Source organism: Bombina bombina, chromosome 2 (assembly GCF_027579735.1).
Source record: "Bombina bombina isolate aBomBom1 chromosome 2, aBomBom1.pri, whole genome shotgun sequence".
Classification (NCBI taxonomy): Eukaryota; Metazoa; Chordata; class Amphibia; order Anura; family Bombinatoridae; genus Bombina; species Bombina bombina.
In genome coordinates this window covers 356,002,022-356,016,417 of record NC_069500.1, presented here as the reverse complement: position 1 = coordinate 356,016,417, position 14,396 = coordinate 356,002,022, and the positions used below count along the sequence as shown (strand labels likewise).

At 39.3% G+C, this 14,396-nt stretch overlaps 1 protein-coding gene across 1 annotated transcript in view; it reads right to left on the bottom strand.

Moving 5' to 3' along the window:
- Positions 1 to 14,396, bottom strand: part of TMEM120B (transmembrane protein 120B) — a 195,811-nt gene that overhangs the window by 57,305 nt on the left and 124,110 nt on the right. The window contains exon 9 of the mRNA XM_053701749.1: positions 6,306 to 6,398. Within this exon, the coding sequence (XP_053557724.1) occupies positions 6,306 to 6,398 (93 nt within the window). The remainder of the gene's footprint in view (positions 1 to 6,305; positions 6,399 to 14,396) is intronic.

Below are 14,396 nucleotides of genomic sequence, written 5' to 3'. Positions count from 1 at the left end.
GGTCAAAGGAACTTTCCTGTCTTCGTAAAATCTAATTTAGGTATCATAGGTTCTTCAGGCAGCGCGGCCTCTGGAACCTCTAGCGTGGAACCTCTAACGTAGACACAACGTCCTTTAATAAAAAAATGCAAGTGCTCAATTTTAAATCTAAAAGACGGTTCCTCCGCAGCAGGAGGCTTAGACGCTAAGGACTCTCACCCAGAAAGTTCACCTTCTAAAGCTACAGAGGTTAACTCATCATCTGATAACTGGGACATAATAGCTAAATCCGATAAATATTTAGATGACTCCGGGTCAGGAGAGCTATGTTTAACCTTTCTCTTGCGTTTGTTAGAGCAAGGTAAAGCACTGAGGGCCGCAAACACCACCATTTATCCACAGGAAGAAGGCCCCCTCCGGATGAAGGATTAGATGTGCTACAGGGAACTGCATGTGGAGTGGATAATGTAGCAAGGGTAGTAATCTCACGGGTCCCCAAGTCCTGAGAGGTAGATGGCTCAGAGGGACTAATAGCCTTAGCAGGCTTGTCTCCCTTCTTAGACATTATAACGTTGTTAAGACATGCAGAACATAATTGAGTGGGCGGGAAAACCACGGCCTCCTTATAATATAAACAGGTATGATTTAGTACAGAAGATATACTTTCTAACATGTCACAGTCTTCCATAGCTCAGGTTATACCCACAGGAGGACACAAATAAAAAAAAACCTTTTTTTTTATTTTTTTTTAATATACTCCCAATGGCTGGTGCACTCACTACCTCCTAGACCCAGACAGTTAACAAAAGAAACCCTCTCCTCAGGTTGAAGTCTCAAGGTGGAAATGAACATAGACCACATGCTATGAAAAGTACAGCAAGTTAATAAGAGCTGTGCAACACTTTCAAAACCGAAAGTAACACCTGCTTGTTCCAGCCAAAAACACACACAGTCTATGAGCCCAGAAAATAAAATCACACAAAGCAGCATGTAAATAATTAATACACTGATTAATTAATCCCAACTGTTCAATAAACCCCCCTCAGAGGATATTAACCCTGGATCCTATCAAGGTATAAAGGAGCCACACTGTGACCCTGTTATAGCGTTTTATATGTAAAAAATTGAAATGATCTTACCTCCAAGATCCATGCTGTGGAACAGAACACAGCCTCTCAAGTGTGACAGTCTTATAGCAGCATTCCTGACATGGACTTGAGTGAGAGAAAGAAGGCAGTGAAACTCGTCAACACTGATTGCTGTTAGCAGTAGTCTGGATGGTTTCACAGAAAAACTTTCCCTGCTTCTCCAGGCTCTAACTTTCATCAATACTCTCACTGAGAGGTTGACATGACTACTTAAAACTCCAGTCCAATCTCGAAGGGCAGATACACTTTTTCAGGACTCTACGAATCTTCTGACACTTCTCTACCACCTCCTATCATGACGAAAGGCAAAGAATAACTGGGGTAATGAGGAAGTGGGAGAGATATTTAAGCCTTTGGCTGGGGTGTATTTGCCTCCTCCTGGTGGCCAGGTGTTGTATTTCCCAACCGAAAGGAATGAAGCTGTGGACGCTCCCTATCTTAGGAAGGAAAATGGGATTACAAGTTAGTTTCTTATACACCTTAACATTAGACAGCTGAGTGGAAATTTCATTCACATAATATTGTTTATCTAACAGCACAATAGCTCCACCTTTATCAGCCCCCTTAATGACCACCTCTTTATTATTCTTTAGGTCAGATAGGGCAGCCTTTTCTCTCACAGAAAGACCCTTACTATAACTAACTCTATGACCATGCAAATTGGTACAATTACAACAATTGGTAACATCCTTTTCTACCACTATGACCATGCAAATTGGTACAATTACAACAATTGGTAACATCCTTTTCTACCAATTGAACAAAGGTCTGTACCCCTACATTAATTTTTTTACAGGTGTAAAGGTGCTTTTATTAGATAAACCCAATGTTTTTAATTGTAAAGCCTCACTTTGTGCATCAATCACTGTAGTGCTAGCATCTCCATTACTTTAAGGCAAGTTATCAAAAAACTTTTCAACTTCACAGATCTAAAGAACCGATATAAGTCCTTCTGTATATCAAACATATCATAGCTTAACTGTGAACAGAAAGACAGTTCCTTGTTAAGTACTGATAGTTCATCTCTGGTAAGTTGTACCTTGCTGATGTTAATCACTGTTTGTTGCTGCTGCAAGTTATCACTCGCCTCTCTCCCATCTGTACTCGTTTCTCCCGGGAATCTGCTCCTCTTGTGCCACTTGTGACGTCAGCCCCCCCGGCTTTTTCCAGGTAGTTCTAATTCTGATTTCCCCCAATGTCAATTCAGAAGAACCTTGAGTGCTGGAGTCCCCAGACCAGCGATAGACAGTTCCGGATGCGTAGTCGTCTTCATCCCTGGAGAATTTTTTCTTTTTATGATCCTGAATATCACCTCTCAACTCACTTATCTATTCATCCAGAGTTGAGGTAAGTTTCTCCATTTCCTCCACAGGTAGACTGTCAGCTAGCTCTTGTTTCATAACACTAATTAGCCCATTCTGGTTTTCAATCTCCTTTTGAAGGCATTCAACTGTTAAGACCATAAGGTCAAATGAGCATTTGTTTAGTATCATTTAAAATTTCTGGAAGTACTCCACATTTTCCTTCATCAAGGTAGGGCGTACATTCATGCAGAGACCCCTAGGAATATGCTTAACCCTATGATATTCAGATAGGGTTACATGGTGTAATTCAAAAGCAACATGTTTTTTCTGCAGGTACTCAAGTTTTTTGCTAACGGTTTGGGAAGGAGTAGATTTCAAAAAATCTCTGGAGCCACGAATCAGGGTAGTAATTTGTGCGGCCTCCATATCAGTATATCCAAAAGTCTTAGGCTCAGTAACATCTTGATTCTTTTGGACACAAGGGTTTTTAAAAATACCCATGGTCTTGTAGTTAATCTACATAAGAAAGAAACAGACTGTAATACTCTTCTTCACTATACCAGTGCCCACCCCCTCTTTGATTAGATCGCTCCCTAGGAGCTAACTCTTGAGAGTAAGGCGTATTGTGTCTGAAACTGGTCTAATTAAACAGAAATTGATTGAGATGGGTGATCGTTTCAAAGAAAGGGGTTATCCAACTGAATTAATACAAAGAGAAATTGATAATGTTTTAGAAAACCCTAGGCAATCTTTGTTGGAACAAAAAGAGATTAGGGTTTTTAAAAAATCAAATAGATTGGTATTTGTGTAAGTCCACTAGGTGGCAGTATCATAGGTATGTCAGGTGTATTGGTGGGTGTGGTTTAGAGAGGTTTTTAAGGCATGATCATTTCAGGTGTACCCATACATGACTAATGACTAGTTTCCTGAAAACGTCGTTTGATTTGTGGTCTGGCTGTATGAGCTGAAAAAAATCTGTTACAGAGACTGGTGGTGCTGCTCTTTCTTGTTTGTGTATATTCTGGAGTATTGTTCTTTTTTTTTTTTTTGTCTTCTGAAAACTCCTTTAAACTCAAGTTCATTTCAGAAAGCCAGTAAATAATCCCCATTTGTCTAACAGTGTGAACTGTTGCTTCTTATAGGAGAATAATAAGCACAGAAAAAGTGCCCAATATTTCCTCTCATCTGATATCAGATCTGTCAGAGGTCTGCCCCATAATAGCACAATTATGTTGATCACAATCCGTACTTCAGATAATACCTTTGTTAGTATGAGAGCTTACTGGTTTTCTTTCCCAGTTAGTTAAACTGATAGGACTCCTAGCAGTCTGTCAACCCCACAAACAAACGTGTTCACTACTAATCAGCTGAGGACTTCACTTCTTGGTTACCTAAATAAATCACAGCTGACATCATACTTATCAGAGAGTTCTACTATAGTGGCAGAAGGAAATTTTCTAGTGTTAGCAGTACATTGCTCTGGTTAAATGCAACGGCTGGACACTTAGTCTACATTCGATTCCACAGTCTATGGAAGACCACATGCCATTATGAGTGTCTTGAAGCAGTACAGAGGATATTTAGTGTCAGTTCTTTCTGTGACATTGTCTAATACGATGGTGTTGCTCTACCATTTTTCTATGACCTACTATAAGCTGATAATTTCTGAGGCAGTTTTCTGTCCAAATATCTAATAAAATAAAGCTGAGCTTATCTCACATATTATTCAGCCAAGTAAAAAATGAAATGCTCATACATTTAAAGGGTCAGTGTACTGTAAACTTGTGTTTCCCTTAATGTGTTTCCAATTAACATTTTACACTCTGCAGCTGGTGTAAAAAGTATGAGAAATTGCTTCTTTGTGTTTATTTTTGTATATGAAATAGCTGTTTTTGCCATTTGAAACCACAACCCTTATTTGATCACTTTCTCTACACACACACATGCTTATTTATACTATCTCTGTCTGTAACCCAAAGACTAATACTTTGAGAACTGAAAATTAACATGGTATTACTTTTCTCTCTTACTTCCCACTGGGAGTATAAATTCTTCTGGTAGCTATGTTTACATAGTCTTTTTATAGCCAATAGTTAAGTATTGAAACTTTCAGCATAGGTGGGGATACCAAAGGCAAAATAATTTATTTCAAATGCTGAAATAAAGGTGAATTAACTACCTGTAAACAATTTAATACACTCCAGCAGGTAAAATGGATCATTGAGAACACATTAAAATTTAGGATACACTGTCCCTTTGGCTTAACTGGTCCCGACATTAGGACCTTGGCTTGGTCTCTTCTGAACTCCCAAGAACTAAGTGATTAGATAACTCATCTCTAGATTTAGAGTACAATAAATTGGTAGGTCTGGATGTGTATCCAGGTGTGTACTCTTAACTGCGCTATCAGAGTAACCAGGATTCTGCTGAAGGGTGGTGTATGTGTACAGTCAAAATAAAACACCCACACAGACTAAAAATATCACAGTTTGAGGACTAATTAATTATTTTTGTTGTCAAGATGTTTGCTACAAAAACATATGATAAAACCCCTGACATATACTGAATGTAGAGCTGCAACAACTAATCGTCATAATCGATAATAATTGATTATGAAAATAGTTGTCAACGAATCTCATAATCGATTAGTTGGTTTTTTAATTAGTTGGTCTGTGCACAACACCAGCTGCTTCACTCCAATGAACTCCTGCACATGGTATTGTGTTTTATGGTTATGTCCTTAGCCTAAAGGACGTCTACAGACGTATATTTTTCACTTTTTCAGGACAGTATAAGTTTACAACTACCCCTGGCTTATGTGCAACCCAGATATAATAGTCATCATTTGGATTGTTTATATTAAATCAGGTGATTTGGAACTATGCTTTTCACCTAGCCCCTAGATTAATGGGAGTTATTTGAATTGATGTGCACTATTATCTGTTTGCACAATTATTAGCGTATTGCTTGCTATTGCTGATCATATGTACTGTATAAATAAATGTGTAGGGCTTTGTCCTGTTATTGATATATAGTCCTTAGCGCTTTTGATTCGCTTATTGTTTTTTTTATATTTTTAATAAATTGTTATAATATGTACCAGATTCAACCTTTATAAGTATATATCTGTTATTTTTAGAGTGGACTAGATATTTTCCTCTAACCTTATAGCTGGTATTTACCATTGCATATAGATATTCAAGATATTTTATATGTTAGAATGAAGTCAAGGGTTACTTTATTGAGAGGCCCCTTGCCAAGGTGGAAAACAGTTTGCATTGGTGAATATCCCACTTTGGTGAAATTGGCAAAGCCCTACTTATGCATCGCAAGCACCTCAACACCATCTGAGTGCCTCTTCTCTGATGCAGGAAATATAGCTGCAAACAGAGAACCAGCCTTAGCCAGAAGCATGTGGACATGTTGAGATTTTTGCATTTCAATGCAAAGTTTCTGAAAGAGTGAATAACAGAATGTTAGAAACAGTGATAGTCTACAAATTTCTAGTTCTACCTTTTTTCAAACAGGTTTTGTTTTTGTTTTGTTTAATTATAAAACTGTGCTCTGCTGCTTAAAAATTGGACAAACGGTTGTGTTAATGTAAAGTTTTAGTCTGAAGTTTATATTTGTAACACTCAGTATGTGGATTTTATTTAAAATATAGGAAACAATTATTGATTCTTTTTTTATCCGATTAATCGAAAAAATAATCGGCCGATTAATCGATTATGAAAATAATCGTTAGTTGCAGCCCTAACTGAATGTGAATCATTTCTGAAAAGTATTCCTTGAGATGAAAAGATACCACGCTTAAAGGTAACTAATGTTCTTTTACCAAAATAACTTAAGTATCGGTAACAGTTATTGTACTTACCAACAGTAAGGTCTAAATGATTTCGCTCTCCTAATGCCCGTAATCTGTATAGACAACCACTCTGATAATAGTATTGGAGGAACTGTACACAACCTAATTAAAAACAGAACACATATTTAAAAACAAAACATAAAACAAACCAAAAAAAAAAAACTGGGCTGCAGTACACTCACCAATGTTTATAGCTATATTTATTCTGTTTTTACAATGTTTAACTAAATAATCAGCTTAACAGTTTATCTCAATTACACTAGAAACTATGGTTAATCAATATACGTATAAGTGAAGAGGAATCTAACTCACTTTTATTTGATTTAAACCAATATATGTCTGTTTTCGCTTAATTTGCTTGTCAACAGAAACTGTTGTGTGAAGTTATGAAAAATAATTCAATATTTTCAAGGAAGTGTATTTAAATTCTACAAATAAGATTACAAATGATATCAAAATGTAAGAAAAGGCTTGAATTGCGTAATTCTGTATCATGTGACAGAGAATCACGACTCATATACGTAAACACTGAAATCATGCACATGCTCAGTAGTAGCTGGTGCCTCTAAGTGGTGCACAACATTTGATAATGGAACTGAATAAGAAAGTGTTTGGGGTTTTTTTATAAACTGAATGCTCTTTTTTAACTTTAGTGTTCCCTTAAAAATGATGATAGAGGGGGCGGAGCCGAGCCAGGGAACAGCATGGCCGCATCTTAGTGTTGCTCCGAAAGCAGTTCCTCATCAGGGCTTAGTAACAAGAGTACTCTTCACCCAGTAAGGCATAACATGGTGCCCACAGATACCCCAAGCCATAGTGCATAACAGTCTGCCTGTAAAAATCGCGGATCTCACACTGAGACTTTGCCGCGGGCTGCATATACACAGCATTGAAGGGAGGAGCGCCATCTTAGACCACGCGCTACAAGACCGAGTAACTCGGTGAAGAAAGCATAACAGCCGGCTACAAGAAGATCGCGGGGGCAGCTAAGTATACCCCCTTACATAAGATCAGGACAGGCGACCCGGCAATTACGCTATGCGGTAATGACCGCGAGCTCCCTCAATACCTTTTAAATCAAGAAGCTCCCAAAACAGCGCAGAAACGGCCCCAATCAAATACACAGGCCGCATTTAAACAGAGCGGACTTTCAGACTGACAAGGGGATTAAGATCACGGCGGGGAGGGATTGTCCTGCTGTTTTTCTCCTGACCCTCTCTCTATGCCTCAAAGAGAATAAAGTTCACAGCAGGCACAGAGATACAAAGTGTAAGGGCCCAGCCAAACTATAAATCAACACACCAGCACTGCTAGCCCTGGTACTCAGACACACACTAGGGCAATTAGGTGAACAAGAGGGGAGGAGGAAAAAAAAAATAAAAATAAAAAAAAATAAATAAATAAATATATCCTTTGCTTAATGTAAGTTTATAAGCAATCACACCGTCATTAAAAGCCCAAATCAACCTCCTCAGTTACTCACAAATAAACCTCATAGCAGAATTGGAATTGCAATGACGTCCAAACGCCTGCCTAAAGGGGACAAGCCTAGCAAAGCTGCCGCGACGCAATCTACTAAACTGAACTCCTTTTTTAAAACTGTAGAGGCCAAGACAAATGCGGCACCTAGCTCCCCACACAGCAACGATAGTACACAAGAAGAAGAGGCTGACAATATTCAAATTGATCCTCTTACCCCTATAACCAAAGAAGATCTACAGTTTTTACCAACGAAAGAGGACTTTGCGTCTTTCATGACTCAGGTCAGCCTACTTATAAAAGAGGGGCTCTCTGATGTCAAAAAGGAAATTACTGACCTAGGAAATAGGATACTTCAATTAGAGGAACATGCGGAAGAAATCTCAGAACCGATTAACCTTCATTCCATGCAGATCCAATATCAAACAGAAGAGATAAAACAAATGCAGATGCAAATAGAAGACCTAGATAACCGAGGCCGACGCCAAAATCTGCGAATCAGAGGAGTATCTGAAAAAATCCTGACCACTGAGCTCCAACAATATTTACAAGGCCTGTTTAAATTCCTCCTGGATGACAAAGAGACTGCAGACATCACCCTAGATAGAGTTCATAGGGCTCTAAAACCCAAACCCCCACCTAAAGCACCACCAAGAGACATTATTCTGCGATGCCACAATTTTAAAGATAAAGAAAAACTACTAAATGCAGCAAGGAAAAAGGCGCCAATCTATAAAAATGGAGATACAATCCAGATCTTCGCAGACCTCAGTCCACTCACACTCGCCAGACGGCGGAGTGTTAAATTCCTAACCACCCACCTACAAGACCACCAAGTTCCATACCGTTGGGGCTTCCCCTTCGCAATAAGAGTGATCAAAGACAATAAAGAAATCATTTACAAAGATTTGGAAGATCTTGACTCCTTCTGTTCACAGCTGAACATTCCGCCGCCAAAACAAATACCCCCAGATTTAGAACATGACAGAGGAGATCCAGCATTAACATCCTACCCACCAAAGCCGCAGAGACAAAAATGGAATACTGTCACGAAGAAACGTAAAATAGATCCTGCTACTCCCCGTCAGACACCGACCACCTCTACAAACCCTCCTTGAGACCCAACTCTCTCTGACTTGGGCCTAAAATTAATAACTCAACTTCGGTGCCCAGTGTGACTTTGTTTTACCAACGAGAATCTACAACTCTATTCAACCTAGGACTAAGGTCAATAATCCCCCCTTGGTACCTAGGGAATCCTAGCCAGACAAACGGAACACTTAACTCAACTTATGGACACTGACCTGTAGTAATCTATTCTTGCATTATGTTAGAATCATAAAGACATCACCCTTTTCCCCTAGAATATGCCCAATATAATGTTCCTCACTATGGCCAGACCCTTCACAGACTGAAGGGTACCCCAGTTAAATATAATTACAACACTAGCCCTGATAGGGGAACGGTAGTGACCCCAGAATACTACCTTTCTTCCCCTCTTTGTAGTTTAGTAACTTAGAGTTAAGAAAAGGGAATAGACTTTATATCCCTTCTTGCAATTGTTAGGAATGTTGATTGTCGTAACTTTATTTATGTTATATTATCTTTATAATTGTTTATTGTTTTGTTTTAGATTCACTGCAAATCCTGGATCGGCACTTTGGTCTACATTACCTTCAGGTCACACGCTCAACATATCCCACATCCCCCTAGGACCTTTCACAGAACACCACACTCATGTATCTTGGCAGACACGGACAACCTCTACTTCCGGTAAGACATGTTTAGAAATTCTAACAGCGAACACTCCCACAAACACTACATATGGCCTCTAGAGCGCTAACAATTATCTCACAAAACGCTAAGGGCTTAAATTCACCTACTAAAAGGTCAGTGGCGATACATTGGTTTGCTAAACAAAAAGGCTCCATTATATTTGTACAGGAGACCCACTTCCCACGAGCAAACCAACCTAGATTTTCGAACAAGAATTTTCCCCTTGGTTTTTTTAACTCCCATGAGAAAAAGAAAAATGGAGTGGGCATTCTTTTTCACACCTCTCTTCCCTTTCAGCTACTACACACCACATCAGATAAGGATGGGAGAATATTAATATTGGTAGGCCTACTATACAATAGACCGGTTACCCTGATCAATGTGTATGCCCCCAATACAAACAAGAGCAAATTTTTCAACAGACTCAAAACCATGATATGCGAATCCCGTAAAGGCATTGTGGTGATGGGTGGAGACCTGAACATAACCCTTGACCCCATACTTGACTCTACATCCTTACACTCAAACAGCATATCACGCCCACCTAATGCGACATACTCATGCTTCCGAAAAATAGGATTAATAGATACATGGAGATTACAACACCCTACAGACTGCGGATACTCTTTCTTTTCACATCCTTGGTCCATGTATTCAAGGATCGACTACCTGTTTCTTGACCAATCTAGCCTATCCCTGCTAACAGCGACTGATATAACACCTACGGCATGGTCAGACCACTCTATGGTTTCCTTAGGACTAAATTGGCCTGGCTCCCCAATTCACCCATTCATTTGGCGATTAGATCCATATCTCCTACACCATCCACCAACAGCCCAGAAGCTTGAGAAAGCTTTAACTGAGTATTTTGATCTAAATTCAAAACGGGAAACACATCCACTATATGTATGGGAAGCGCACAAAGCAGTTATCAGGGGGGAGTGTATAAAATACAAAGCACATATTAAAAAACAATACAACATTCAATTAAACACGCTCACTAGCAGACTCAACGACTTGGAAACCCAACATAAGCAAACCCCCTCTGACAAAACCTTACTAACTAATTTAACCACTGTCCGAAAAGAACTCCGAACCTTACTTTACTCTGATGCCCAAAAGAAGGCGCTACAACTCCAGAAAAAATTCTTCTATGAAGGGAATCGCCCAGGCAAAATTCTTGCTAACACTCTAAGAGACAGAAACAACCTCACACATATTCACAAACTTAAAACCAAACAAGGAGAATGCATCATAGATAGCAAAGCCATAGCTGCCCATTTTAGAAATTTTTATCAGCATTTATACAACTTAACTACAAATAATCACCAGGACCACATACAAAACATGATAACATACATAACAGAAGCAAACTTAAACAAATTAATGCAGGCGCAGACGACTGACTTAGAAACAGCCATAACCGTGACAGAGGTAGTGAAAGCTATTAAAAGTCTCCCAACAGGCAAGAGCCCGGGTCCTGACGGACTAACTAATCAGTATTACAAAGAACATTGCTCCACATTGGCACCACATCTGTTACAGCTTTATAAATCACTAGACGAGGGCACCCAACTTACTAAAGACTCACTAGCAGCCCACATATCCGTAATCCTGAAACCAGACAAGTCACAAGAAGACCCAGGTAGTTACCGACCTATATCACTACTCAACACAGACCTCAAGATATTAGGGAAAATATTAGCGAACCGTCTAAATTCTGTCCTCACCGACATAGTGCACACTGACCAAGTGGGCTTTGTCCCTGGCCGAGAAGCCAGGGATAACACACTTAGAGCTCTGGCCCTCATAGACTATGCTAAGACCCACAACATAGAATCAGTACTGATAGCCATTGACGCCGAAAAGGCATTCGATCGGACGAACTGGCAGTTCCTCCTAGAGACTTTAAAAAACATTGGATTCGGCCCGAAAATAATTAATAGAATCTTTAGCCTATATTCAAGCCCAAACGCAAAAGTTAAAGTTAATGGCATACTGTCAGATACTTTCCCCATACATAATGGCACGCGCCAGGGTTGCCCCTTATCACCAATTCTATTTGTACTGATGATGGAGGTCCTCACCTCCCATGTCCGTAAAAACCCGAGAATTAAGGGTTTATCATTCGGAAATCAATCCTACAAAATTGCAGCTTTTGCCGATGACTTACTATTTTCAGTTACCTCACCACTAACGACAATACCAGAGATATTACTAGAATTAGAGAGATTTGGACAATATTCCAGTTTCCTAGTTAACAAGCAGAAATCAGAAATCCTAAATATAACTCTACCAAACTCCCAGTTCCTTTCCCTATCAAAGATCTGCCCACTAAAATTAAGAGATGACTTTATTAAATACTTGGGAATATACCTAGCCCCTAAACGGACAGTACTCTTTGACAAAAACTATATAACTCTATTAAATAAAACACAGAATGACCTCAAGACGTGGACAAGTAAACCATTATCATGGTGGGGACGAGTTCAGGCCATAAAAATGACCACACTTCCTAGAATTACATATATACTACAAACACTGCCTATGCACCTCCCCCGCTAGTACTTAAACAAACTCCAAAGCAGTATCAATTTGTTTGTATGGGGGAGATGTAAACCTAGAGTAAATAGGGAGACAATGTATAGATCAACGGCAGATGGGGGACTCGGCCTACCAAATATCGAAGAGTATTATTTAGCAGTTACATTACAAAAGATACTAGATTGGCACGGGAAACAGGAATGTAAGGCATGGGTCGCGCTAGATTCACACATACTCAAGACACCCCTGGTACACGCGCTATGCTGGGTACCAAACGACTTAAGACCACCACAAAGTAAACAACTAGAAATACACAAACACCTATTTAAAAGCTGGGACCATATAACATCTACCAGACCACATATCTCCTCTAGCAGGTCCCCCTTGTTCCCGATTGTCCTAAATGTGGAAATGATAGGTGGCCTGGACAAAGGATTCCAGAGGCTTTCTGAGTGGGACTACACCATCCCGTTACTTAATTTTACTGAAGCGGGTAAGCTTTTGGAAAGGGACAAATTGACCAGTATAGCCCATGGCAAATACAATAATTGGCTGAAATATGCACAGTTACACCATTTTGTACATACCTCCCCCTTCAAAGCTGAACTGCTGAGAGCACCCACCACATTTGAAGCGATATGTAATGGAGGGATCATACCGAGAGGAACACTGTCACTCTCCCGCAAACTTTTAATCAAAAATAACAGGGACACGCTGCCCCCATACACAGCCAAATGGGACACTGACTTGGGAGACCACATAACGGAAGATAACTGGGCCAAAATATTTAAATTAGTCAAAAAATCCTCGACTTCACCTAACATACTAGAGTTAAATTATAAGATCATTTTACGATGGTATTTAACCCCATCGAAATTGAATAGCATTTACCCAAACCTGTCGGACAGGTGCTGGCGTTGCTGCGGGGGCTATGGGAGCTTGATACATATGTGGTGGCGATGTGCCAGAGTTCGTCCATTATGGAAAGCGATAGAACAGCATTTTAGACAAAGCTTTTCACCTGAGCTAACACTAAGCCCAAAAATCGCACTCTTGAACGACCTTCCTGACTTATCATGTCGCTTAAAGCTGTTGGTGTTTCAAATAGGCCTAAATAGTGCAAGAAAACTAATAGCCCGTCACTGGAAAAAACATCTAACTCTATCGAAATCAATGTGGCTTGAGGAAGTAGAGGACCAATTCACACTAGAACAATATGGCTACCTGTGCCGTAATAAAGTTGACACCCTTTTAGATGCCAAATTTATTTGGCAAGAGTCGTTACACTCCACACCTACTTCACGTCCTCCCCAAACTGTTGTTTGCCCTCCCTAGGACAGGATGGTCATTTCAACAGTTGCTAAACAATAGGAATATCTCTCATATCGAGTTATCATACAATATGTGAACCTATAACCCTATGCTAACCAGATGCTCTCATCATAGTGAACAGACCTTATAATACCATAGCAACCACATCTATTAAGAGCCAATGCCGATCCAGATGAAGAAATGAAGAAGTAAGTTATTATATTATTTACCATACTGTTTGGTTATCTATTGTTTGGATTTGTTGTTTGATCCTATTCCCTTTTCAATGTTTGAAAAACCACATGAGAGGCTACAATTGAGACATTGAATCATAGCCTTTACAATAATAATGAACTATATAAGCTTATGTTTCTAAATGTCAATATGTTTATCTATGAACCGTTGTCATGTTGAAGCTTATTATTGTCAAGTTCAAAATTTTCAATAAAAATAACAATTTAAAAAAAAAAAAATGATGATAGAGATGTTTTTCTATACGTGAATAATGTGTTATTTTTCTTGTGTGCGCCTTATAAGGAATATAGATTGGAACAGTTACACTGATAAAAGTCCCCTGTTTGAAATCTTAAATTAGCTGAAAAGTCATTGTGATACATATCATTAAATTGGACTACTACTTCAGATTTTTCATTGGCAGTTTTCAGAAGTTACACAGGTTTTAAATTTACAAAAACATAATTTATGCTTACCTGATACATTTATTTCTCTTATGGTGTATCCAGTCCACGGATCATCCATTACTTGTGGGATATTCTCCTTCCCAACAGGAAGCTGCAAGAGGATCACCCACAGCAGAGCTGTCTTTATAGCTCCTCCCCTAACTGCCATTACCAGTCATTCGACCGAAGACGAGCAAGAGAAAGGAGAAACTATAGGGTGCAGTGGTGACTGTAGTTTAAAAATAAAAAAACACCTGCCTTAAAATGACAGGGCGGGCCGTGGACTGGATACACCACAAGAGAAATAAAT